Here is a 23,714-nt window from a genome sequence, read left to right as displayed (position 1 = left end):
CCTTCACTTTCCTAACAGTATCTGTCCATTTTCTCCTTGCCTTCACCTTTGTTCTTTTGGGCACAGGGGTCCTGTCTCCTCAATGCAAGCACAAAAGCTCTTTGCGTTACTTTGCAGCGCTTCGAGGGAAGAATAAATGTACCCTCAGTGACCTGAGCACTGGGTTTGGTCAGGAATTCATACAACTCCTTCATGTGAGAATGAAGGACAAAATGGAACACCAATAAACGGAAACATATGAGAAATAAGTGCTTTTATCTTCCATTTGCCAAATATATGCTTTTATTTCATTCTAGACAGAGCACTTAAAAACCAGAGGTTACCCCAGGCAAAAGGTACAGAACTGCAAATCTCTTTTCCTTCTCATTTGGAAACTTGTTCATACGCTTCCAGCATTTCCTTGATATCTGCTGCAAATTCATCAAAAGGCACAATAGCAAACCTCTGACATGATGAAGCAGCAGCTATCTTCTATTCATTTGCAAATCTAGATGGTTTCACATAGAGCAGAATTGTTCTGCATTATCAGATTACATTTTGTAGTGATTTTATTCTTTTGTAAAGGATCTTATGATTTATAATTTAGGATAAATGATGATCAGCTTGAAAGCTGCCATCTTGGGAGTAAGATGCACAGAAGTCAGCTGTTTGCACAGAAAAGCAAGAAACTTTCAAAGGTGTTATCAGCAGTTACATAACATTTCGAGAAAAGAACATCTTTCAACAGCTCTGAAGATCTCGGCTCTTAACAGGGATATGGTAGCAAGTGGCATTTCCTATTTCTAATTCTTCATAACGAGATCCAGTTTGATGAAATAAGGTGCAAATTCTGTCCCTAATGTTAGAATTACCTTTAAGTGAAGGGCAAGACTGTATGTGGATTTGACTTCCCCCTTAACTGCAGTAGGCAAGAGATAACAATGACATTTTTATTTAATCATAACAAAAGGTCTTGAAATCCTGCAATAGGTTAGAGACGCTGTGAAATTAGGTTTTAAACAAATGCCAAACGACCACTCTTAAAGCAGAAAAATGTGTCTCCCTACACTAAAGGTGTGAAAATCCACCCTCGTGCTTCGTACTAATTGGTCCCCTAGGACCCGGGGTTGAATGGGCCCTAGAGCCTGTATTCCCTTCTCAGCTGTCGAGATGTTCACTATGTGTCTGAGGGAGGTGCACTGGGATGTGAGAGAAGGGAAGGCTCGCACTAGCACTCTGTGCTGGTTCTGTTCTGTGGAGAAATATTAAATTTCACTCAAACTCAGTACCAAATTCTTTTACAATTACTGACAAAATCCAAACCTGACTGACCACGCATTGCTCTCTGGTGTTTCTGAGATTTGCATTTCTCCTAAAAGTGGCAAAAGAAAAAAAGGAAAAAAACGGAGTGAACATAGCTGCTATGCCAGATTTCCCCCTCACGCTTTCATCCTTAATCCTGTTGTTCTAATAATAGGCATTGGCTAGACAGACTGCTAAAGCACAAGCAATACCTGGGTGGATCAGGAGATAGGGGTAGATGGGCAGTAAAGTGCAGTCCAAAATCAATCTAACCCTTTCTTCCCCCTGCCCAAGCTATACAGGGAAGTTTGTACAACTTAGTTTTGTCTTGTGACCTCTAGAACCACCTCTCCGCTTGGACAAGCCCTGTGGCTGGCTGAACTCATACAAGGCCTTAGCTATTTTCTCCAGCCTCTCTCTGTATTCGAGCTCTCTATAGAGGGATACGTTGACTCCTTCAAAGCCATACATGGCCCCCCACCAGCACGCGGCAATGGCCGCTGTAGAATCGGAGTCTCCACCGTGGAAAAAAGCCCGGTGAGCGAGCTCTGTCCAGGAGTTTCCAGCAGCAAGTATGGCATCGTAGGCAATCATTGGGGCATCGTGCCCACTGCTCCCACCCCAGCCAGAGTAGCTCAGGGAGACATAGAATTCATCTCGCTCCTTCACGCCATATACGAGGGGGAAGGTAGGAACAGACACCCCATCTGAAATTCCCCTGGACTCCAGGTATTTTTTCCACCATTCTTCAAAGTAGGACCTACAAAACGGGAGAAAAGTAAGCAAAAGTCCCAGGGCAGAAGTAGGTAGCACTTCTATTTAACTAGATGGACACCACAGCTGTCAGCAAAAAACATGAGAGAGAGAGAACTCAGCCCACCTGCTAAACCAAACAGCAAACCTCTCCTATCTAATTGGAGACATTAGCTGCACGACACAAAGGCTATGAGAGGATGAGACTCGCAAAGGGAGGAACACTTAAGTGTTTTACTCTTCCCTCCAGGAGAGGGCAGTAGTGCACAGACAGGGATAAATAACCCATTGCATTGCAAGGGATTCAAAGTGACAAAATAATGGACACAAATCAGACGTCAAGAATTATAACATTCAAAAACCAGTTGGAGAACACTTCAATCTCTCTGGTCACTCGATTACAGACCTAAGAGTAGCTATCCTTCAACAAAAAAGCTTCAAAAACAGACTCCAACGAGAGACTGCTGAATTGGAATTAATTTGCAAACTGGATACAATTAACTTAGGCTTGAATAGAGACTGGGAATGGATGAGTCATTACACAAAGTAAAACTATTTCCCCATGTTATTTCTCCCCACCCCCCCCCCACCCCATCCCACCCCCCACTGTTCCTCAGATATTCTTGTTAACTGCTGGAATTAGCCTACCTTGCTTGTCACCATGAAAGGTTTTCCTCCTTTCCCCCCCTGCTGCTGGTGATGGCTTATCTTAAGTGATCACTCTCCTTACAGTTTGTATGATAAACCCATTGTTTCATGTTCTCTGTGTGTGTATATAAATCTCCCCTCTGTTTTTTCCACCAAATGCATCCGATGAAGTGAGCTGTAGCTCACGAAAGCTTATGCTCTAATAAATTTGTTAGTCTCTAAGGTGCCACAAGTACTCCTTTTCTTTTTGCAAATACAGACTAACACGGCTGCTACTCTGAAACCAGAAAATAAGTAGAGAACCAAAATCCTGCACTCAGATAATCTCAACAAACTGTGTGTGAATGGATTCAGAGTCCAAACCAGGATCCATATCAGAATATTTTAGCTGCCCCCCCCCTCCCGCCCCCAACCCTAATGTGCTGGGGTCTTTCAAAATGTATATCTGAACTTCCCACCTCAGCCCCAACTCAAAAAATAAATTTGCCTGATGCCTCAGGACTGCTTTCTTCCAAGCTGAGGTAGCTTATTAGTGATGGCAGACAGAGCTGTATTCCTCCCTGTCCTTTTCTGAATTACAGATGAATCAATCCTGATTACTGCCAATTTTGGTATTTGCCAAACAGTTTACACAACCAAATTTCAGCCTATGGTTTGTTTGAAGTGTCCACTGGAGATAGGGTTACCAGATGTCCCATTTTTATAGGCACTTTTTCTTATATAGGACCTATTCACCCCCAGTCCCGTTTTTTCACAGTTGCTATCTGATCACCCTAACTGAAGAATTTATTGGTATCTCTGCCTCATGATTGGATGACAAATTTTACAGGAAATTTCTGAATAATGATGTGTTAAACATTGGTGTTAAAAATTGTGTGCGACTCTTAAAAATTTCACAAATGGTTGTCAGCCATCTGAATAGCCAGTGAATGACTCCACAAAGAATAGTGAACCAAACGTGCTGTTTCTTTAGTCACAAATATTCACAAACCACTTTAGTATTCAATGAGCTATTGTTGAAGATCATCATCAACTGGTGTAAATCTGCATCACTCTAGCTGAGGAACTGAACCCAAGTGTTTGGTTTTTAAGCTAATTAGGACACTGTGACCTAGCTTGGATAAAGTTAAAATCCCCTTCCTCCTCCCAAAGCCACCTCTTTTTTAGAAAGAACCTTGTTAGACTCTGAAAAGCATGAATAATTCCCTCCCTCTCTGTTTCAATCACCTCCCTAGTTCTGTGTGACATCAGCGGTACAGTTTGAACAGAGAGGCTGTTTCGCAGGAAGTCCAATAGAAAGTTCATGGAGAAGCATGTTCGCTCATAAGTTTTGCAGACTCTAGGATTGGTTTTAGCAAAGAAACATCAGAACCCTTGAGGGCTTGTCTGAGTTGAGTTTGGCTCTGAATCTATTTGAGGTTCTCCATATTTAGTTTCAGAGTAGCAGCCCTGTTAGTCTGTATTCACAAAAAGAAAAGGAGAAAAACAAATTTCTGCATCTGATGAAGTGAGCTGTAGCTCACGAAAGTTTATGCTCAAATAAATTTGTTAGTCTCTAAGGTGCCACAAGTACTCCTTTTCCACATTTAGTGTAACAGCCCCAATTTCTAGTCATTCAGGCTCTAGGGAGGAAGGATGGTCTTGTAGCTGAGATGCAGGGAGCTCGGTTCTCTTTTTGGCCCCATTAGAGAATTGAAGTGTGGAGGATGACAAGTTGCTTAATCCCCTGTTTCTCCATCTGTAAAGTCACATAGTCATAGCGTTTAAGGCCAGAAGCGACCACCAAATAATCTAGCCTAATCTGTATCTCATAGGCCCCCAGCACCTGGACACTAACAATAGGGACAGCAATACTTCCCTCCCTCATAGAGGGGTTTAGAAAAGTTAGTTCGTTAGGGTGTGTAAAGCACTTTCATAACCTTCCAACAAGACTGTAGAGAGGCCTGAACGTGCAGGAGTGGGCAAAGCAGAGGAAAGCTGTGGCATCGGGTAGAAACCTTTCCTATCCTAAGGCCTGATTCTCATTGACGCAAAGGCAGTTTAAAAGGGCCATGAAGTGAACCCTCCTTGTTGGGATCCATGAAACAGACTCCTTTCAAAGAACGGCGTTCAGACCCCATGGCTGAGGTTGCTGAATGCCTTGCATTTGATAGTCTGGGGAGACTGATAACCAGACATTTGGGGGCCTACAAATTCCAGTCATCTCACCAGCAGAACCCAGCCCGGCTCACCACTGCTTCAGGTTCTCCTTCACAAAGTAGCCAGACTTCTGGATGTAGACTTTAGCCTGCGGCAGCACTTCCATTAATCCCTTCCCCCATTCATGAGGGGGCTTGCGATTCACAGCATAGGTGGTAAAGAGAGCAGAAGCCAGGGATCCCAGGTAGCCAGTTGGATGATGATGGGTCATTCGACCACTCTCGATGCTGACTTGAATCAAGCTGTCCAACTGCTCAGCATGACAAAACCTCAGTCCAATGCACATGGACCGCATGGCAGCCCCGCATCCTCCCTCATTCTTGTTAAACGGAATCCTCCAGCCATCTGGTTGGTCTGGCTGCAGGCACAGTGCATTTTGAACGCAGGTAAAACCTGTGCAGGAAGGAAACAGACTAATAAAGGGAAGCCTTGATCAATAGGTCAGAATGTTCATTTAGAATGAGGAATGGTGAAGGCCAGAGGATAGGCAGGGAAGGGAAGGAGGTTTCCTGTGTACCTTTCCTAATTTCATATCAAGACCTAATTTGCCTCACTTACCTATGTCTCTCTACTTCAACTGCCGAAATAACTTGTATAATCCCAAACCAAACTCACTTACAACACTAACCTTAATTGTGTGTGTGTGTGAGTGTGAGAGAGAGAGAGTAATATATAAGACAGCATCAAAGTCTCAGTCCTTGTCAAGGCCCACAAAATAAAACAAGTTTGGCATTTTCAGGTCAAATTCAGTGTGTGAAAACGAAGAATTAATTTTAAAAAGTTAAACAATCTTTTTGATTGCCCCACCATCAGCACCGCCCCCAGACTGTGTGTCTCAACAGATTTTGTCAGACAACTCCTAAAAACTTCTTCTCTGGCAGAGGAGCACATACATGACATATTTCAAATAGCTTCACTGAAGTTTTGAACATGTAAGATAAGGGTAAAAATATCAGTCTTGTAACAGAAAGCTAGCTACAGCCATAACTACAGAGAGACTCTTTCTCTTAACCACCTAGGACAATGGCAAAGATTGTCAATGTGCCTAAAGTAAGGTACATCCATCCATACTTTATTACCTAAGCAGAGATGGCCTAATTTTCAAAGCTGCTAGGCACCTGCTATTTCCTTTGGCTTACCCAGAGTCATGAGTGTTCCTCAGTTTAGGTCCAAAGCATATTTATAACCTAACAACTGCAAGGCTATCTAAATCATCAGTGGTAACTTTTGTGTCTCCATTTCCCCATTCCACAAGCATACAGATATTCCCCTGGAACGTTTGCAACCCAAACTGTGCAACATTGTACGAGTGTGGGAAAATAAAAAAGTAAAACTGGCTAAACTGTGATTGCTGTACTTTCATTGTCCTGCTGAGGAAAAATGCAGAAAATTAAACAGCAGAACAGTGAAAAGGGATTTAGATTTTACTAAACTAAGGTGTTACCGGTAAAGATCATTGTGGTTTTAAAAAATATTTGATGGGGCTCTTTTCTTGTACTTAATTTCTTATCATATCTGTTTAAATTTTGTAGCCTTAACACTGCATATTTATTTTTGTGTATATGTGTATGCACAAGATGTATACTGCATACCAAAAACTACAGCAGAACTTCTGAGTTACGAACACTACGGAATAGAGGTTGTTCGTAACACTGAAATATTTGTAACTCTGAACAAAACGTTATGGTTGTTCTTTCAAAAGTTTACAACTGAACATTGACTTAATACAGCTTTGAAACTTTACTATGCAGAAGAAAAATGTTGCTTTCCCTTTATTCTTCAGTAGTTTACATTTAACACAGTACTGTACTGTATTAGCTTTGGGAGGGGGGGGGTTCTCCTGCTGCTGCCTGATTGTGTGCTTCCGGTTTAAAATCAGGTGTGTGGTTGACTGATCAGTTTGTAACTGAGTTTCTACTGTATGTTAAAAGAATATTAAGGATGCAAAGCAAAGTACTGAAAAGTTAGAAAAAGCCAGAATTAAGGTTGCCTATGAAATCTTAATTTGACCCCCTTGTGCATATGCAATATCATACTATCTTTAATGACATGGTCACTACAGCTGCCTGGGCACTGGAATTTCGCAGGATATTCCCAAAACCAACAAACAAACCCCCTACTAGTTCTGTATCCAAATGAAAAGCTGAAATTTCCCTTGGAACTGAAATTCCAAAAATTTCACTGATGATGTTGAAATATTTTATTTTGATTATATTACTTATATCGCCAGTCAATTTACCCAGCCAGTTCCAGTCTTTCTCCCCAGCCCTGCGCAGTTTGTTCCAATCTACTTCCTCCATTGCCCCTCCCCAATCCAGCTCTTGTCAACTCTGCATTTGGATCAGGCTGCTTCTCCTCCACACTGCTAGGGTGCCAGCAGGGTGGGGATGGGGAGGTATCGAGAGCACAGGATAAAAAGGCTTCCTGCTCTCAGGTCTGATGCCAGGCCCCATAGTGGCTCCCAGCAGCAACTGCAGGGACAGTCATATCCTGTTTAGCCCCTTCCACCCTGGGCTGGAGCATGCTCGGTACAGACAGAATCTTCAGGGAATGTAGCTGCCAAACTCTACAAGTCTTTACTGAGCATATGTAAAAGTGACATTTTTTCCCCCCAAAAAAGGCTTATAATTGGGCCATATGTGGGCATATTTTTCACAGGAATTTCAAAGGCATATCCCTGACATAAGTCACCTCCCTGCCAAATTTCAAGTCCCAGATCCAAACATGGAGATGCTAGAACTTCTCAAAGAAACTGTTGTAAGCATATAAGCAAAACCATGTCTTTTCCCCAACCTTGTTCTTTGAAATGGCAGAACCGTTTTATTTGAAACTTTCCAGAAAAATCAGTCTGATGCAGACAACTCGCATGGAAAATTTCAGCCTGAACACTTAATTTGGTAAAGTTATAAGCAACTATAAACAATGGCAACTCTCTGGCAGCCTTAACTAAAGAAGGAATGAGAGAGAGAAAATTAGACTGAGGAAGGAAACGTTGTTTTATATGGTACAGATACAATTTCAGAAGGATTACCTGGAGATCTGCCAGCCATGTCGTCCATACAGTCCTTGTAGTGCTTTGCTATAAGGGAATAGAGCTCTGGAAAACTTGGCTGTTTCCCAGCAGCTACCAGAGCTTCAGCCGTAGCCAAGTGCATCACTGTGTCATCGCTGACTTTCCAGCCCGCTATATTGATGTTTCCCAGCCCTCCCTTCTGTGCAACCTGCCTGTGAATCTCCTGGCCATTCTGCAGGAACTCCCATTTTTTATTGTAATAGCCCAGGGTATCACCAACTGCGCTCAGCACCATGGCTGCCACATAGTTCTCAATCAGACCTGAACTCATGCTGTGCCTCACGGTGGCTCCGCTTCGTGGACTCTGAAAATCAAACAAGAATTATTAGTTTGGGAGGGTGCTTCATTGTATATCTGGTCAAGCAAGAGCCACACTCAAAGTCTTAAGAGCTGGAACATTCAGCCTTTCTGTACCTGTTGGGCAAGTTAGCTCTGAAATGCAGTATTTGCACAATTTGCCTCACAATCCGTAGGGTTAGTTTAGCTTCTGAGTAGGGAATGGCCTATCGGTGTTCTACTGGGAAACCAATATAAATTCAAACTCTCTGTTCTGAACCAAGAGTAAATCCCACACCAGCCTTCCATCATACAAACTTCTACACCTTGGCCTATAGCATGTTTCTCTCAGGATCTGACGAAGTACACATTCTTATTCCCAACTACAGTCAGCTGCTGCCATCCTAGCCCAGGTAAATTACAGATGCAATTGAGAATAAAGTTATTTATAAGTATTAACATTTAGATTGATTGGTTTTGTTTTTTTAAAAAAGTGTGATCCATATAACATCCTCAGGTTGGTTGGTTAGGTGGTTTTGTATTAAATCTGTAGCTAAATAAAGCTAACCCAACATTTCTTTATTCAAAAACCAGCCAACATATATCCCCCTGCAGGATTTGCCACCTTGTTATAGTAGCATTTTGATAAATGCTTAAGAGCCTGAACATGAAATTATTTGGTCTATTTTTATTGTCTGAGAAAAATGCAAAAAGAAAATCATATAAAAAGTGAAAAGTTAATGTATTAATCAATTGCTATAGGTTAAGAAAGTGATTTAAAACAAAAATGAAGTCCAGTTGCACTCTGAAGAGTAATTATAGTGGTCCAGCAGCGCCCCAGAGTTAACATTATATTACAACTTCCATTTAAAGATCAACATTTTTAAGTCTTCTAAAATTGACATGCTTAGTAAGAGTCCTTTGAAATTTGGTGTGCCTCAAGAGAGTGCAGGGTAGGGGCTATGAAGACTTAGGATCTGAAAAAAATAACCATTTTTCAAAAAGTTTCTATCTGCAGTTGATTGCTGTGTTGGTGGTGGTGGGTTTTTTTTGCAGAGCTAGAGCTAAAACTATTGATGTGAGGCAATTCAAACTGGTCTCAATCTGTCTAGTTTTACCCAAGATAGTGGTGACACCCACTAAATCTTTGGGGGATACAAACTGAGGACAGGATTTGAGAAAATGTACATTATTTACAGTGCACACCCGCCAATACAGAACAATGGCTAGAGGGTTTCCTTTCCTTCCATTTTATAGGCTTTAAAGGCCGACGCTTGGAAGGGCTCTAAAATCCAGTTACTCAGATTGCTTTGAAATTTGATGTGCCTCATGGGGGCACAGGCTAGTGTTAGAGATCCAGACTTGGGGTCTTTTGACCAAGGGGTTGCTGAGTTACAGCCTCTCCCCTCCAAAACTGATTTCCTTCTGCCTTGTACTGTTCAACTGTGATTCATCCAGTCATTAGTACCTCTCAGATCTCATTGAGACAAACAGCTGTGAAGTCACCCTGCAATTAACATAACTAAGAATAAGTTAATCATAAGTCCCCACCTAAAACAAAAGGTTTGGACTAAGTGGCTACAATTTGAGAGTCATAGGTGGCAGGGGGTTTTTGGGAGGGAGGGCGGAGTTGGTGCGGCAGTGCAACTGTGCCCCCTCCTGGCCAAGTGGGACATGGCACTGGATCACTCAGCATTAGCAGGGCTATCAGTCTATTCCTGGCGCCCAGGAATCTGAAAAAACCTCTCTGTTCTCAGGGCTGCCAGGGAGTTGGTAGGGGAACCCAGCTCACCACTGCACTGGGTTCCAGCTCAGGGCCCTCAAGCTAGACGAGCAGGATCCGAGTTCATTGACTCAGGAAGAAGTTCAGGGCACCAGCAACCTTCCCCCAGGTCACTGCAGGCTCTTCAGCCTGTTGGTCTGTTCCACCCTTCCTGGGGTGTTGTCCCTTGGTACCTCTCTAGCAGTTTGCTGACAGGAGTTCCTTTTGCCAGTCTACTCGCTCCTCTGTTAGCCACCCCACCCCTCTGCTTCCCAGCCCTTTTATCCTCCCAGCTGCTGTAAGGCTGCCAGTCAGCCAGTGCCTGTATTACCCTTTGCTTGTTGGGCCAGCATGGGGTACATACAAACTCCATGATGGTGGGAGGCAGGAATTAAACATATGAATGCTTCCTGGGAGGGAGGGGTATTAAGGGGCAGACCAGTGGGGGGAACAAGGTGAGAGGGGTTTGGGGCTGCAGCAAGTGGAGAAGGATACCTGAAGATGAGTGATAGAGGGGAGAGAGGTTGGGGATGCAGTTGAGGGAGGCGTGGGGGTTAGGGGAATTGGAGGGGCAGGATACTGAATTGTTGAGGTGAATGGCATGGGACTGGGGGAGAATACAGACGGGCACCTGTCAGCCCCACATTCTTCCCTTCCATGTGTGTGCCCAAATCTGAAGGGCTCTTGCCCTTTGGGTGGGGGGGAGCTGAGCCCCCCACCTTTTCCTCTCATGAGCTGAGGTGTGGGAGGCCTTGTTGCTTTGGGGTATCTGAATCCCTCTCGCTGCCCCCTCTGTGAGTGCTAGGATCTGAGGGAGCTAGTGCTCATCCAACTTTTTCCCTTTTTGTCCTTTAATAGCATTAGATGGATTCATGCGAGTGAGAGTGCATGGATTGCAAAAGCAGGTGAAAGGTTTAAATTTTTCAGCAACTGTGGGGTTGGCAGAGTAAAGGTATGTGTGATAGGGCATATTAGAGCATTGCTGAAAGAAGGCAGAGTTAAGGTTGCATGGACAGCCTTAATTCTACATTTCCTGGTTTTTAGAAGTTTGACTTTTGCTCCGATTAGCATTCTGCAAGGGGATGACATGCCGCCAAGCAACCCTTACTCTGCCGGCATGTATTTTTTTGCCATTGAATTTCATAGAAATGACCCCTTATTGCCCCGATCTACCCAGTGTGTATATTCAGAGTTGGATCTGTTAATTTAGTGACAACCCCCTTCTTTTTGCTACATTTCACTTCTGCAATCCCTGCAGAACCAGCCCAGTTGCAAGTGTGAGCTGGCCCCTATTCCTTTCTGTACATCAGGCCTTTGCATACTTAGTTCCAATCAGTTGCACCTGTGCAAAATCACTGAAGATGCTTAAACGCAATAAGAGGACAAGTAGGAAAACTTACAGATTGAGGCATAGAAGCTACATCTGCATCAAGAATTTTAGACAAGCTTCCCATGTTTGTACACCAATGCGAGGAGCCTAGGTAACAAAATGGAGGAACTAGAGCTACTGCTGCAGGAAGTGAAACCAGATATTATAGGTTTCATGAGAAAGAAACATGGTGGAATAGGAGTCATGACTGGAGTACAGTTATTGAAGGGTATGTGCTGTTTAGGAAAGACCAAAATAAAGGTAAAGGTGGTGGAGTAGCATTGTATATCAACGATGAGGTAGACTGTAAAGAAATAAGAAGTGATGGAATGGATAAGACAGAGTCTGTCTGGGCAAAAATCATATTGGGAAAGAAAGCTTCTAGAGCTTCCACTGGAATAGTGCTTGGGGTGTGCTACAGACTGCCTGGATCTAATCTGGATATGGATAGAGACCTGTTTTAATGTTTTTAATGAAGTAAATACTAATGGGAACTGTGTGATCACGGGAGACTTTAACTTCCCAGATATAGACTGGAGGACAAGTGCTAGTAATAATAGGGCTCAGATTTTCCAAGATGCGATAGCTGATGTTGGTTCAGCATCTACTTGATGAAGGAATCCAAGAGGGGATGCCATTTTAGATTTGGTTTTGGCGAGTAGTGAGGACCTCATAGAAGAAATGGTTGTAGGGGACAATCTTGACTCGAGTGATCATGAGCTAATTCAGTTCAAACTGAATGGAAGGATAAACAAAAATAAATCTGCAACCAGGGGTTTTGATTTCAAAAGGGCTAACTTTAAAACATTAAGGAAATTGGTTACGGAAGTGGATTGGACTGAAGCACTTATGGATCTAAAGGCAAAGGAGACCTGGGATTACTTCAAGTCAAAGTTGCAGAAGCTATCGGAAGCTTGCATCCCAAGAAAGGGGAACAAATTCATAGGCAGGAGTTGTAGACCAAGCTGGATGAGTAAGCATCTCAGAGAGGTGATTAAGAAAAAGCAGAAAGCATACAAGAAGTGGAAGATGGGAGCAATCAGCAAGGAAAGCTACCTTATTGAGGTCAGAACATATAGCGATAAAGTGAGAAAGACTAAAAGTCATGTAGAGTTGAACCTTGCAAAGGGAATTAAAACCAACAGTAAAAGCTTCTATAGCCATATAAAGAAGAAGAAGAAGAAAAAAAGGAAAGAAGAGGTGGGACCACTAAACACTGAGGATGGAGTGGAGGTTAAGGATAATCTAGGCATGGCCCAATATCTAAACAAATACTTTGCCTCAGTCTTTAATGAGGAACTTAGTGAGAATGGTAGCATGACAAATGGGAATAAGGATATAGAGGTAGATATTACCATATCCGAGGTAAAAACCAAACTCGAACAGCTTAATGGGACTAAATTGGGGGGCCCAGATAATCTTCATCTGAGAATATTAAAGGAACTGGCACATGAAATTGCAAGTCCATTAGCAAGAATTTTTAATGAATCTGTAAACACAGGGGTTGTATGGTATGACTGGAGAATTGTTAACATAGTTCCTATTTTTAAGAAAGGAAAACTAAGTGATCCGGGTAACTACAGGCCTGTAAGTTTGACATCTGTAGTATGCAAGGTCTTGGAAAAAAATTTGAAGGAGAAAGTAGTTAAGGACATTGAGGTCAATGGTAAATGGGACAAAATACAACATGGTTTTACAAAAGGTAGATCGTGCCAAACCAACCTGATCTCCTTCTTTGAGAAAGTAACAGATTTTTTTAGACAAAGGAAACACAGTGGATCTAATTTACCTAGATTTCAGTAAGGCATTTGATACGGTGCCACATGGGGAATTATTAGTTAAATTGGAAAAGATGGGGATCAGTATGAAAACTGAAAGGTGGATAAGGAATTGGTTAAAAGGGAGGCTACAGCGGGTGCTACTGAAAGGTGAACTGTCAGGCTGGAGGGAGGTTACCAGTGGAGTTCCTCAGGGATCGGTTTTGGGACCAATCTTTTTTAATCTTTTTATTACTGACCTCGGCACAAAAAGTGGGTGTGCGCTAATAAAATTTGCGTATGATACAAAGCTGGGAGCTATTGCCAATTTAGAGAAGGACCAGGATATCATACAGGAGGATCTGGATGACCTTGTGAACTGGAGTAATAGTAATAGGATGAAATTTAATAGTGAGCAGTGTAAGATTATGCATTTAGGAATTAATAACAAGAATTTTAGTTATAAGTTGTATCAATTAGAAGTAATGGAGAAGGAGAAGGACCTTGGTGTATCGGTTGACCACAGGATGACTATGAGCCACCAATGTGATATGGCTGTGAAAAAAAGCTAATGCGGTCTTGGGATGCATCAGGCAAGGTATTTCCACTAGAGATAAGGAGGTGTTAGTACCGTTATACAAGGCAGTGGTGAGACCTCATCTGGAATACTGTGTGCAGTTCTGTTTTCTCTCATGTTTAAGAAGGATGAATTCAAACTGGAACAGGTACAGAGAAGGGCTACTAGGATGATCCGAGGAATGGAAAAACTGTCTTATGAAAGGAGACTCAAGGAGCTTGGCTTGTTTAACCTAACCAAAAGAAGGTTGAGGGGAAGATATGATTGCTCTCTATAAATATATCAGAGGGATAAATACCGGCGAGGGAGAGAAATTGTTTAAGTTCAGTACCAATGTGGACAGAAGAACAAATGGATATAAACTGGCCATCGGGAAGTTTAGACTTGAAATTAGACGAAGGTTTCTAACCATCAGAGGAGTGAAGTTCTGGAATAGCCTTCCAAGGGAAGCAGTGGGGGCAAAAGACCTGTCTGGCTTCAAGATTAACCTCGATAAGTTTATGGAGGAGATGGTATGATGGGATAAGATGATTTTGGCAATTAATTGATCTTTAACTATTCATGGTAAATAGGCTCAATGGCCTATGATGGGATGTTAGATGGCGTGGGATCTGAGTTACTACAGAGAATTCTTTCCTGGGTATCTGGCTGGTGAATCCTGCCCACATGCTCAGGGTTCAGCTGATCGCCATATTTGGGGTCGGGAAGGAATTTTCCTCAGGGCAGAATGGAAGAGGCCCTGGAGGTTTTTTGCCTTCTTCTGTAGCATGGGGCACGGGTCACTTGCTGGAGGATTCTCTGCACCTTGAAGTCTTTAAACCACAATTTGAGGACTTCAATAGCTCAGACATAGGTGAGTGGTTTATTGCAGGAGTGGGTGGGTGAGATTTTGTGGCCTGCATTGTGCAGGTCAGACTAGATGATCATAATGGTCCCTTCTGACCTTAATATCTATGAGTCTATTGCAGGTTGAGCATTGGCTAGAGCAATAGTGTAGACAGGGCCCAGGGGTTTTGAGAGTCAACAGTGTGCCCTTGTTGCTAAGAAGGCTAATGGCATTTTGGGCTGTATAAGTAGGGGCATTGCCAGCAGATCGAGGGACGTGATCGTTCCCTTCTATTCGTCATTGGTAAGGCCTCATCCGGAGTACTGTGTCCAGTTTTGGGCCCCACACTACAAGAAGGATGTGGAAAAATTGGAAAACGTCCAGCGGAGGGCAACAAAAATGATGAGGGGACTAGAACACATGACTTATGAGGAGAGGCTGAGGTAACTGGGATTGTTTAGTCTGCAAAAGAGATGAATGAGGGGGGATCTGATAAGCTGCTTTCAACTACCTGAAAGGGGATTCCAGAGAAGATGGATCTAGACTGTTCTCAGTGGTAGCAGATGACAGAACAAGGAATAATGGTCTCAAGTTGCAGTGGGGGAGATCTAGGTTGGGATATTAGGAAAAACTTTTTCACTAGGAGGGTTGTGAAGCACTGGAGTGTGTTACCCAAGGAGGTGGTGGAATCTCCTTTCTTTGAGGTTTTTACAGTCAGGCTTGACAAAGCCCTGGCTGGGATAATTTAGTTGAGGATTGGTCCTGCTTTGAGCAGGGGGTTGGACTAGATGACCTCCTGAGGTCCCTTTCAACCGATATTCTATGACCCAGCCTGTTGTCTGACCATGCTCAGGATAGATCTACACAATTCTGTGCTTAAAATTCCAGCGGTCGGTCTGCACTAGTGCTCCAACCCTTGGTATAATTTAATACAAATTTAGGGGGACATTTACCTAAGACACTCTGTGACCAAGGACAGCGCAGTTTGACAACTTGGCAGAAATCACACGGGAAGTCAGCATCAGATCAGCTTGTGTGAGTTAGTCATTCTAAGTGAGTCAAGGGATTTTTTAGAAACTTGGTTTTAGATTTATTTTTAAAAAAATCCCATCTCAAGCCTTAGGTGCTTTAACACAACATAAAACCCACAATCCATCCAAAAACAGAACCAGGATAGGCCAAACTTAGGGGCAGATTTAAAGGTCAGAACATGGTCAGCAAATATGCAGCATAGTCACATCACCTTAGGCTTTTTTTAATATAAAAAGCTTAAAATAAACAAATAAAACAAAAATCACAGGCCCAAACCTAAGTGGAATCTCACCCAAACTGTGTTGGCTTGCGTATTTTCAGTTACTGGAATCTCGCACCAATGGCAATACTTTTCCTTGGCCAATTGTTTTATGATGCTGTCTTGTCTTCTCTGTTGGAAGCAGAACAAGATCACGCAACTATGTCTGTGGTAGTGTTGAACACACATAATTTTTGACACATCTGAATGTGTTCATTTCACATTCAGCGCAAGGCACTCCAATTAGTAGGGTGAGAGTCAACACAATATTTCCATTTCTGGTAAAACATCACTGAGATAACTTGACACTATGAAATTCAAGTAGCTCTGGACTCCATGGGACAAACTGAACACCTCTGTGTCCTTTGTTTTTCAAGATGAATAATTTTACAATCTCGTGAACCCAATCTAAAGAAAAATGAGTATTTCCCCAGGAGTTTAAGACCTTTCACTTTGACTCTACTAAAGTTATATTGAAGTCACATGGGATGGATAAAATCAAATCAAGCAGCTACCTCTTGAATTCCCTCACACTGAGATTTTAGTTCACTGATCATATCTAAGACCTCAAAATATTTCCTTTAATGGTTCTCCTTTGTTTCTAACACACAATTGTGTACAAATGCATCATACATGCATAGTACACATCTCTTCCTGTGGCTTGGATAGTTTGTATTTTCATAACCCATTGCTTCTCACCTGGTCTGAGATTTTTTACAATTTCCCTCATAATTTTTTTCAGATCTGAGATTGCTGAGCTCATTCACTGTGTTGGAGGACTTGGATCAGGTCAATTTTCTTTGACCGAAGGATTCTGGAGACTGCAGCCATGATAATGAAGATCCTATGCCACCATAACAGACTGAAGTAGAACAGCCAATCCATCAGACATGTTACTTTTTGCTCAATATATGTCCTCACTACTCCTACATTCAGTCACAATTTTATCTTCTTGGCATTCAATAATATTCTAATAAATTTACTATAGTTGCCTCAATGGCTTTCATTTGAGCTGCCCATCTAGTCTTGCAGAGTGCTGTTGGATATAAAGATCTCCTTCTTTCTTTAGAAGCCTGTTCAATTTCAGCTGCTGCATCAGTCCTGACAGCTACTTCAGGGGCCTAAAGTGCATCATCAAGTTTCTCTTCTCTTTGTAAAACTGTACTCTCTCAAGCAAGAGTTTGAAGATAAAGATTATTTTTAGACTTAATCATTAGGTTTTCCACATTGATGGCTAGTCTGTGATATATTTATGTATTTCCTGCAAAGCTGTGAAGAAAATCTTCAGGTCTGGACTGGCCATATCTTCAGAAGCATGAACCAAAACTAGGTTAATCTGTTGTGCTAGGCCAGGCCTGCACAACATGTGGCCCCCATGGGCTCACTGTCCTGCCCGCAAGGGGTGTAGGCAAGCGGCGGAGTGGGGCAAGCCAACGGCTGGCTGGTCGGCTGGTAAGTGGGTGGATGGGTGGGGTGGTGAAGAGGCCTGTGGGTGGGGGCAGATGAGCTGGCGGCGGGGGAAGGGGGCTGAGGAGGCAAGCGGTGAGTCGGTGGCTGGAGGGGGGCATCCATTTTCAGTATTTTAATTTTTGTTACTGTGTTGTACTGTACTGGATCTTTTCAGGGGAATAAGGCAAAACGCCACATTTATTAGTACTACATGTAATAATCAACACTATCATATGCATATGATATATATCACACTCATGCACTCACATATACACACAAACACACTCCGTCTTGCTGTTGTTACCAAGGAGTTGCTCCCCTTAACTTCACCGGCCAGGTGAGTTAGATGAGGGAGGGGTGGAGCCAAGCTTCTGCCAATCCGGATCGATGCTCCGATGTTGACAAGACGAAACCCAGGGTTCTCTGCAAGACACCTCACTTTTATAGCAGCTTCCCGCTTATGCAAATCTCCCAGATTCAAAATCTGGCACTGTGTCTCTTGGTCCTTTTTGCTGCTTTTCTCTGGGCTGGGGGTTGTCCCAGTGCTGCAAAGAGGGTGTTCCCAAAGGAAGGTGCTTGCTTCTAACCCCCGAGGTCATCAGTATTTCTGCTCTTCTCTACTCAGCCCACTTGACAAGTTTGATTGTCCTTGGTCTGGCTCCCATCACCTCTCCAAGGGTTGCAGCTGTCTGGAGGTGCCTGCCTTCCACCCCTTCCTCATTCACACCTCATTCATTCAACAGGGCAATTGATTACAAAGTGGGGGGAAGATCTTATTCTACTTCTAGCAAAAAGACATTTTTCTTTTACCTTAATTATACTACCTTAAGGGCCTGCTATATCATATTACCAAGGTTCAATACAAAGTCATATAAAAGTTATACAAAAGGAGGCGAGTGGTGGGTGGGGGACTGACTAGGAGGGACGCAGCAAGCCAGCAGGGGGCTAGGGGTGTAGAGGGGTGTGATGGTGGGGCTGAGCGGGGCAGGGGCGGGTCCTATTTTACTGCTGTGATCTGGTCACCCTATGCACGCCATTTCTTTCCCCCTCTACAGGCTTCCACACACCATCAGTGCCTTGTTAGTGTGCCATGCGCTGTGAGATATCTCTTCTCTTTATGTGTAACTGAGTGTTTCCCTTGTGTGTGAATTTATTCAATACGAACTTGAGCTTCATAATGGATACCATGAGTGAAAAGAAAAGAGAAAAAGAGAATCAGAGCAGAGTTTTCAACACTGAATGGATGAATAAATACTCATGTATTTTTTCCAAAGACAAAATACTGTGCCTTGTATGTCGTGAAATGTTAGTCGTTTCAAAAGAATACAACCTTCGGTGGCCCTTTGAAACTAAACATCCCAATCTCGCCAAATTGAACCCAAATGAAAAAGTAATTAAAGCAGCCAGTTTAGTAAAAAGCCTTAGTGGAGAACAGCAAATTTTCAAGAAAGTGAGCACTGAGAACGATACAGTTACTAGAGTAAGCTTCCAAATTTCTAAGGAAATTCCTGCCGCTGGGAAATGCTTCATAGAAGGCGAGTTTTTAAAAAAAGTGTATGTTGATTTCTGTATCTGAGTTATGTCCAGAAAAGAGGGGAATATTTGAGAATGTCAGTCTATCACGCATGACTGTACAGAGAAGAATAGCTGACTTTTCTACCAATCTAAGTGATCAGTTAAAGCAGAGTCAGTGAATTCTGCTTTTACTCCCTTTAAAAGACACCGCCCAACTTCTTATTTTTATTAGAGGTATTGATAAAAATTTTGAAATTATTGAAAAACATGTGCTCCATGACAGGTCTCACAACCGGAAAAGAAATCTCCAGTGAAGTGATAAAGTGCATGAATGATAAGTCAGGATTAGATTTCACAAACTTGGTGGTCATTTGTACTGATGGTGCTCCAACTATGTGCAGAAAAAATGTTAGAGCAGTTACTGTTCTTGAAGAATTTATCAGGAGACAAAAAACCAAACATCACTGCATTATACATCAGCAGGTTTTGTATAGCAAAGTCTTAAAATTTGAGCATGTAATGTGAGTTGTAGTTTCCATTGTAAACTACATCCATTCTAGAAGACTAAAACATAGGACATTTCAAGCCTTTCTTGAAGAGGTAGATGCTGAGTGCAGCAACTTAATCTGCCATACGGAAGTGAGATGGTTGAGTAGAGGAAGAGTGCTCCAGTGTTTCATTGTTTTGAAAGAGGAGGTAGCAAAATTCTTAGAAAATGGGCCAATAAAATTCCCAGAGCTTGAGAATGAGTCCTGGAATCAAGATCTCTTTTTCTTTTGTGATATTACAGCACACCTGAATGAAGTCAACATTCAACTTCAGGGAAAAAATCAACTTATATTAAAAATGTATGCAGTAGTGAAAGCTTTCAAAATGAAACTGAAACTTTTCAGAAGTCAGCTATCAAAAGGCGAAATGTGTCACTTTCCCTTTTGTGCACAGCGTATCCCTCAGCACAAACAAGCTGAGTTAGAAGAAAAATACACAAAGCACGATCTTTTGATTGAAGAATTTGACAGAAGACTTGCTTTGTCTAAAGAAGCCAACGTCCAGTTGAAGCTGATTGAACATCCCTTTTCTGTGGATCCAGAGGAAGTTCCACTAGATTTGCAGTTGGAGGTTATTGAACTTCAATGTTCAGCAGTTTACCAAAGTAAGCACAGAGAAAGCAGCCTGCGGGATTTCTACAAAAGTCTGGACAATGAAAAATACAAGAATCTTATCGAAGTTGCACTGAAAACATTCAGCGTTTTTGGAAGCACTTGCATATGTGAACAAACATTTTCCATCATGAACATGAATAAAAACAAGCACCGTTCTGCTCTGACTGATGACCATTTGGAAGACATTATGAAAATATGACCCCCGAATACGACAAGCTTGTTGCTGAAAAGAGATGTACTATCTCTCATTAAATTTGCAAGATAATTATGAAAAGTACACATATTTTCTTTCACCAGAACAGGTGTTTTTCGTTTTTCCATGATTCATAAAAAAAATAAAATTAAAAAAAGAGTTTGCTTTAATTGAAAAATTCTTAATAAAGTATCACTCCCTCCCACCCCCCAACCTTCCTTTTTGGCCCACAGCTGTTTCGGTGGGTCAGCCCTGGGGAAGGAGAGTTTGTTTCCGCAGGACTGGGGAGCGCTGGCGGGGGGGAGGTAAGAGAAGGCCGTGGAGTTTCGGCCCTCAGCTGTTTTCTTTTGAGTAAGATGGCCCTCGCCGTTTTACAAGTTGTGCAGGCCTATGCTAGGCAATGGATATATGGTGCATGCACTTTGCCTCCCTTGCCTGAAAGATATTCTCTCTCTTTTGCTTGCACTTCTCCACGAGGTCCAGCCATAACCTGACCCCAACATATCTCTGTCATAAGAACACAAGAACAGCCATACTGGGTCAGACCAAAGGTCCATCTAGCCCAGTATCCTGTCTTCCAACAATGGCCAATGCCAGGTGCCTCAGAGGGAATGAACAAAACAGGTAATCATCACGTGATCCATCCCCGTCACCCATTCCCAGCTTCTAGCAAACAGAGGCTAGGGACACCATCCCTGCCCATCCTGGCTAATAGCCATTGATGGACCTACCATCCAAGAACTTATCTAGTTACTTTTTGAATCCTGCCCAGACATGTATTTGGGGTCTGATCCAATACTTGTCAAATAAAACTTCGGTTAACTTGTCACACAAGGATTCAGCATTTGCCTCGCTTATTGCCACAAATGCTCTTTTATATCTACTTTTCCTTTGATATGGTCAATATTAAAAAAGTGAAGCCATTTGATCAACATTTGCATCTGCAATGACAGTAAACAATTTCGCTTCTTTGCAACTAGTAAATATGTGCTTCTTGGTTTCTGAGGCAAAAAGACTTATGTGTTCATCTGTAATTTTCTTGCTCAAGTATTTATTCTCTTGGTGTCACTGATATGTCGGGCAAAAGCTGTATTAGGTCAGGCAAGTAGCTTCATGATAGTTAACTAAATGCCACAACAGATGCTCTCCAACACTTCACAGTGGCCATGAAAAGGGAGACCTAAACTAGCTAAAGTTTTGACTGTCATGCAGTATTTTTATTACTTCTTGCAACTTCCTGATTTTTTCAGATGCTAGCTTATCAAAACATGTATTGATACTTGTGAAGGGTCAAAACTGTAAAGCTGCCAGATGTGACTGCAGATGTTGTTTGGTCCTCCCATGAACAGCCATTAACTTTAGCATATTCTTCCAATCATTGAAACCTGTTGCCCACGTTGATTTTTGAGCTTCTGTATCCCCAGACAATCACCAAATGTGACAGTATGTGTAATCTGAAAGATATGAGCCTGCTAAACCACTTGACATGCAAATCTTCATGCAATGCTTTTATCATGCTGTAAAATGAAGACAGGAAAATGGCATCTTGACGGAAAAACTGAAACTCTCCATTTGGCGTATCACACTCAACAGGCTGGCAAGGACCAATCTGTACCAGCATACGCAATTGCTCCAGTGCTAAAACTGAATCGTGAAAGTGACTTATCATATGGGAACTTCAAACCTCTGCCAGCGGGCAGATTGCTTTGACCTGCTCCATTGTTGGCCTGCTCATCCCGAGCCTTTGGCTTTGCTCCTTTCAAATTCTTCTACAGCCTCTTTGGTTTTATGATCATCTATGGGCTCTTTGGCTATGTTGGGCTGTAGCTAATCGACAGGCAGTGGCGGATTAACACGGGCCCAGGGACCCCCGCTGGAACCTGGGTAGAAGTGGGAGGGGGGCCATTGTCCCCAGAACTGTGGCCCTGCCCCCCCCTTCTCCCCCGCCCCCTGGCCAGGCCAGAAGAGAAGCTGGAGCCGGCAGGGGTAAGAGCTGCCCAGGGAGCTCAGGCCACGGGGGGGGGGGGGGGAGCCCCGAAACCTGCAGCGGCCCGAAGCAGGGGCCGGAGTGTCCAAGAGCAGCCCCCTGCCCGTGTCCCCGCGCAGTGGGACTCGGGGGCCGGGCTCCGGGCCGGCCTCCTGCCCCCTCCCCGGGCCTACAGCCACGGTCTGTGGGGAGCGGAGCCCTGCCCCGGCCCGGGAGGCAGGAGGGAGCCGTGGGAAGGTGGCAGGCAGCGAGGGGCTGGGCAGAGAGCTCCTCGGCGGCCGCTGCGCTCCAGCCAGGCTCGCTCCTGCTGCTGGGTCGCCCCGCTGCCGCCTGCGCTGGGTGCCCAAGGCAGCAGCCACATGCGACACCGCTCCCCCTGCCGCCGCTAGCCTGAGCCCCCCCCCCCCCCACTAGGGCCAGGCAGCCGCTGCTTTGGGCCTGCCTGAGGCTACTACGCCTATGTTAAAAAAGGGCGGAGCCGTCTCTCTTTTAAAAAAAAAAAAAAGGGGGGGTGGACCCCCTATTTCCCCCCATTCTGGCGCCCCTGGGCCCCCAGGGTGTGGGGAGCCCGAAAGTTCTTCGTGCCCAGGGCCCCACTAAACCTTCATCCGCCTCCGAACTGCAGCATGCCCGGTGGGGGGGGGGGGGGGACGGGACGGGGGAACTCCCTGCTGCGGTCCGCCCGTGCCGGGCCTGGGCCGCGCTGCGGCCTTTGCAGAGGCATTTGCATGCCGCGGGCAGCCATTAGCCAGCTGCGCCCGGGGGGGCCGGGGCATTTGAGCGGCGAGCGCTGCCCTCGGCTAGCCTGGGTTTCTGTGGCCTGTTCACAAACTGCCTGGAGGCGCGCTGCTGGGGACGGCCAGGCCGCGGTACGTGGCTGGGGAGGCAGGAATTACCTGCAGTCCGGCGGCCGAGCCCTCTTGCGGAGCGCGGGGCTCTTCGTCCCTGCGGCCAGGGGGTCGATGTGATGTGCAGATGCAGCCGCCAATCTCTTGCCAGCAGCCGCTGCTGAAGGCAGCCGCTGACCTCTGTTTCACCTGAGACTTCGCTGGCCAGAGGGAAAGGAGAAGCTCACAGGGTGGGGCTGGAAAATGCGGCTCTTAAAATGCTGTACATCAGCCTAAAGCACAGCAACCGTCAGCAGACATCTTCTGCAAATTGGTTTGTGGGAGGCTGAGCAATATTCCATTCAGGGGAGAGTCTCCGCCTGACAGTGCTACTTGTAACTCCCCAGCTGGGTGGAAGGATATTTTCTTAGTGAAAAAAGAAAAGGAGGACTTGTGGCACCTTAGAGACTAACACATTTGTTTGAGCATAAGCTTTCGGGAGCTACAGCTCACTTCATCGGATGCATTTGGTGGAAAATACAGAGGGGAGATTTATATACACACACACACACAACATGAAACAATGGGTTTATCATACACACTGTAAGGAGAGTGATCACTTAAGATGAGCCATCACCAGCAGGAAGGGGAGGGGGAGAAAACCTTTGGTGGTGATAATCAAGGTGGGCCATTTCCAGCAGTTGACAAGAATGTCAGGGGGAGGGGGAGTGTGTGTGGGGGGAATAACATGGGGAAATAGTTTTACTT

At 44.0% G+C, this 23,714-nt stretch overlaps 1 protein-coding gene across 2 annotated transcripts; it reads right to left on the bottom strand.

The window, feature by feature from the left end:
- Positions 1-234: 234 nt before the first annotated feature.
- On the bottom strand, positions 235-23,267 carry ADPRH (ADP-ribosylarginine hydrolase). 2 transcript variants are annotated; one of them, XM_043509903.1, is made up of 5 exons: positions 23,016-23,064; positions 19,805-19,970; positions 7,913-8,258; positions 4,914-5,274; positions 235-2,041 (listed from the first exon to the last, which is right to left on the bottom strand). In XM_043509903.1, the coding sequence occupies exons 3-5, from the start codon at positions 8,223-8,225 to the stop codon at positions 1,576-1,578; spliced, it is 1,140 nt and encodes a 379-aa protein (XP_043365838.1). In that variant the 5' UTR covers positions 8,226-8,258; positions 19,805-19,970; positions 23,016-23,064; the 3' UTR covers positions 235-1,575. The 2 variants fall into 2 exon arrangements, with proteins under 2 accessions (XP_043365838.1, XP_038260992.1); XM_038405064.2 differs by lacking the exon at positions 19,805-19,970 and having other exon boundaries at positions 23,016-23,267.
- Positions 23,268-23,714: the final 447 nt, after the last annotated feature.

The sequence above is a fragment of the Dermochelys coriacea genome, chromosome 1 (assembly GCF_009764565.3).
Source record: "Dermochelys coriacea isolate rDerCor1 chromosome 1, rDerCor1.pri.v4, whole genome shotgun sequence".
NCBI classification, from domain to species: Eukaryota; Metazoa; Chordata; order Testudines; family Dermochelyidae; genus Dermochelys; species Dermochelys coriacea.
This window is presented reverse-complemented; position numbering and strand designations above follow the sequence as displayed.

What these genes read in the sequence shown, in the direction of transcription:
- ADPRH (XM_038405064.2), bottom strand. Translation starts at nt 8,225, where the DNA reads ATGAGTTCAGGTCTGATTGAGAACTATGTGGCAGCCATGGTGCTGAGC. An exon ending in CATGGCTGGCAGATCTCCAG is followed by an intron (nt 5,275 to 7,912) that starts GTAATCCTTCTG and finishes CTTCCTGCACAG; the next exon opens with GTTTTACCTGCGTTCAAAAT. An exon ending in AAGGAGAACCTGAAGCAGTG is followed by an intron (nt 2,042 to 4,913) that starts GTGAGCCGGGCT and finishes CCCGTTTTGTAG; the next exon opens with GTCCTACTTTGAAGAATGGT.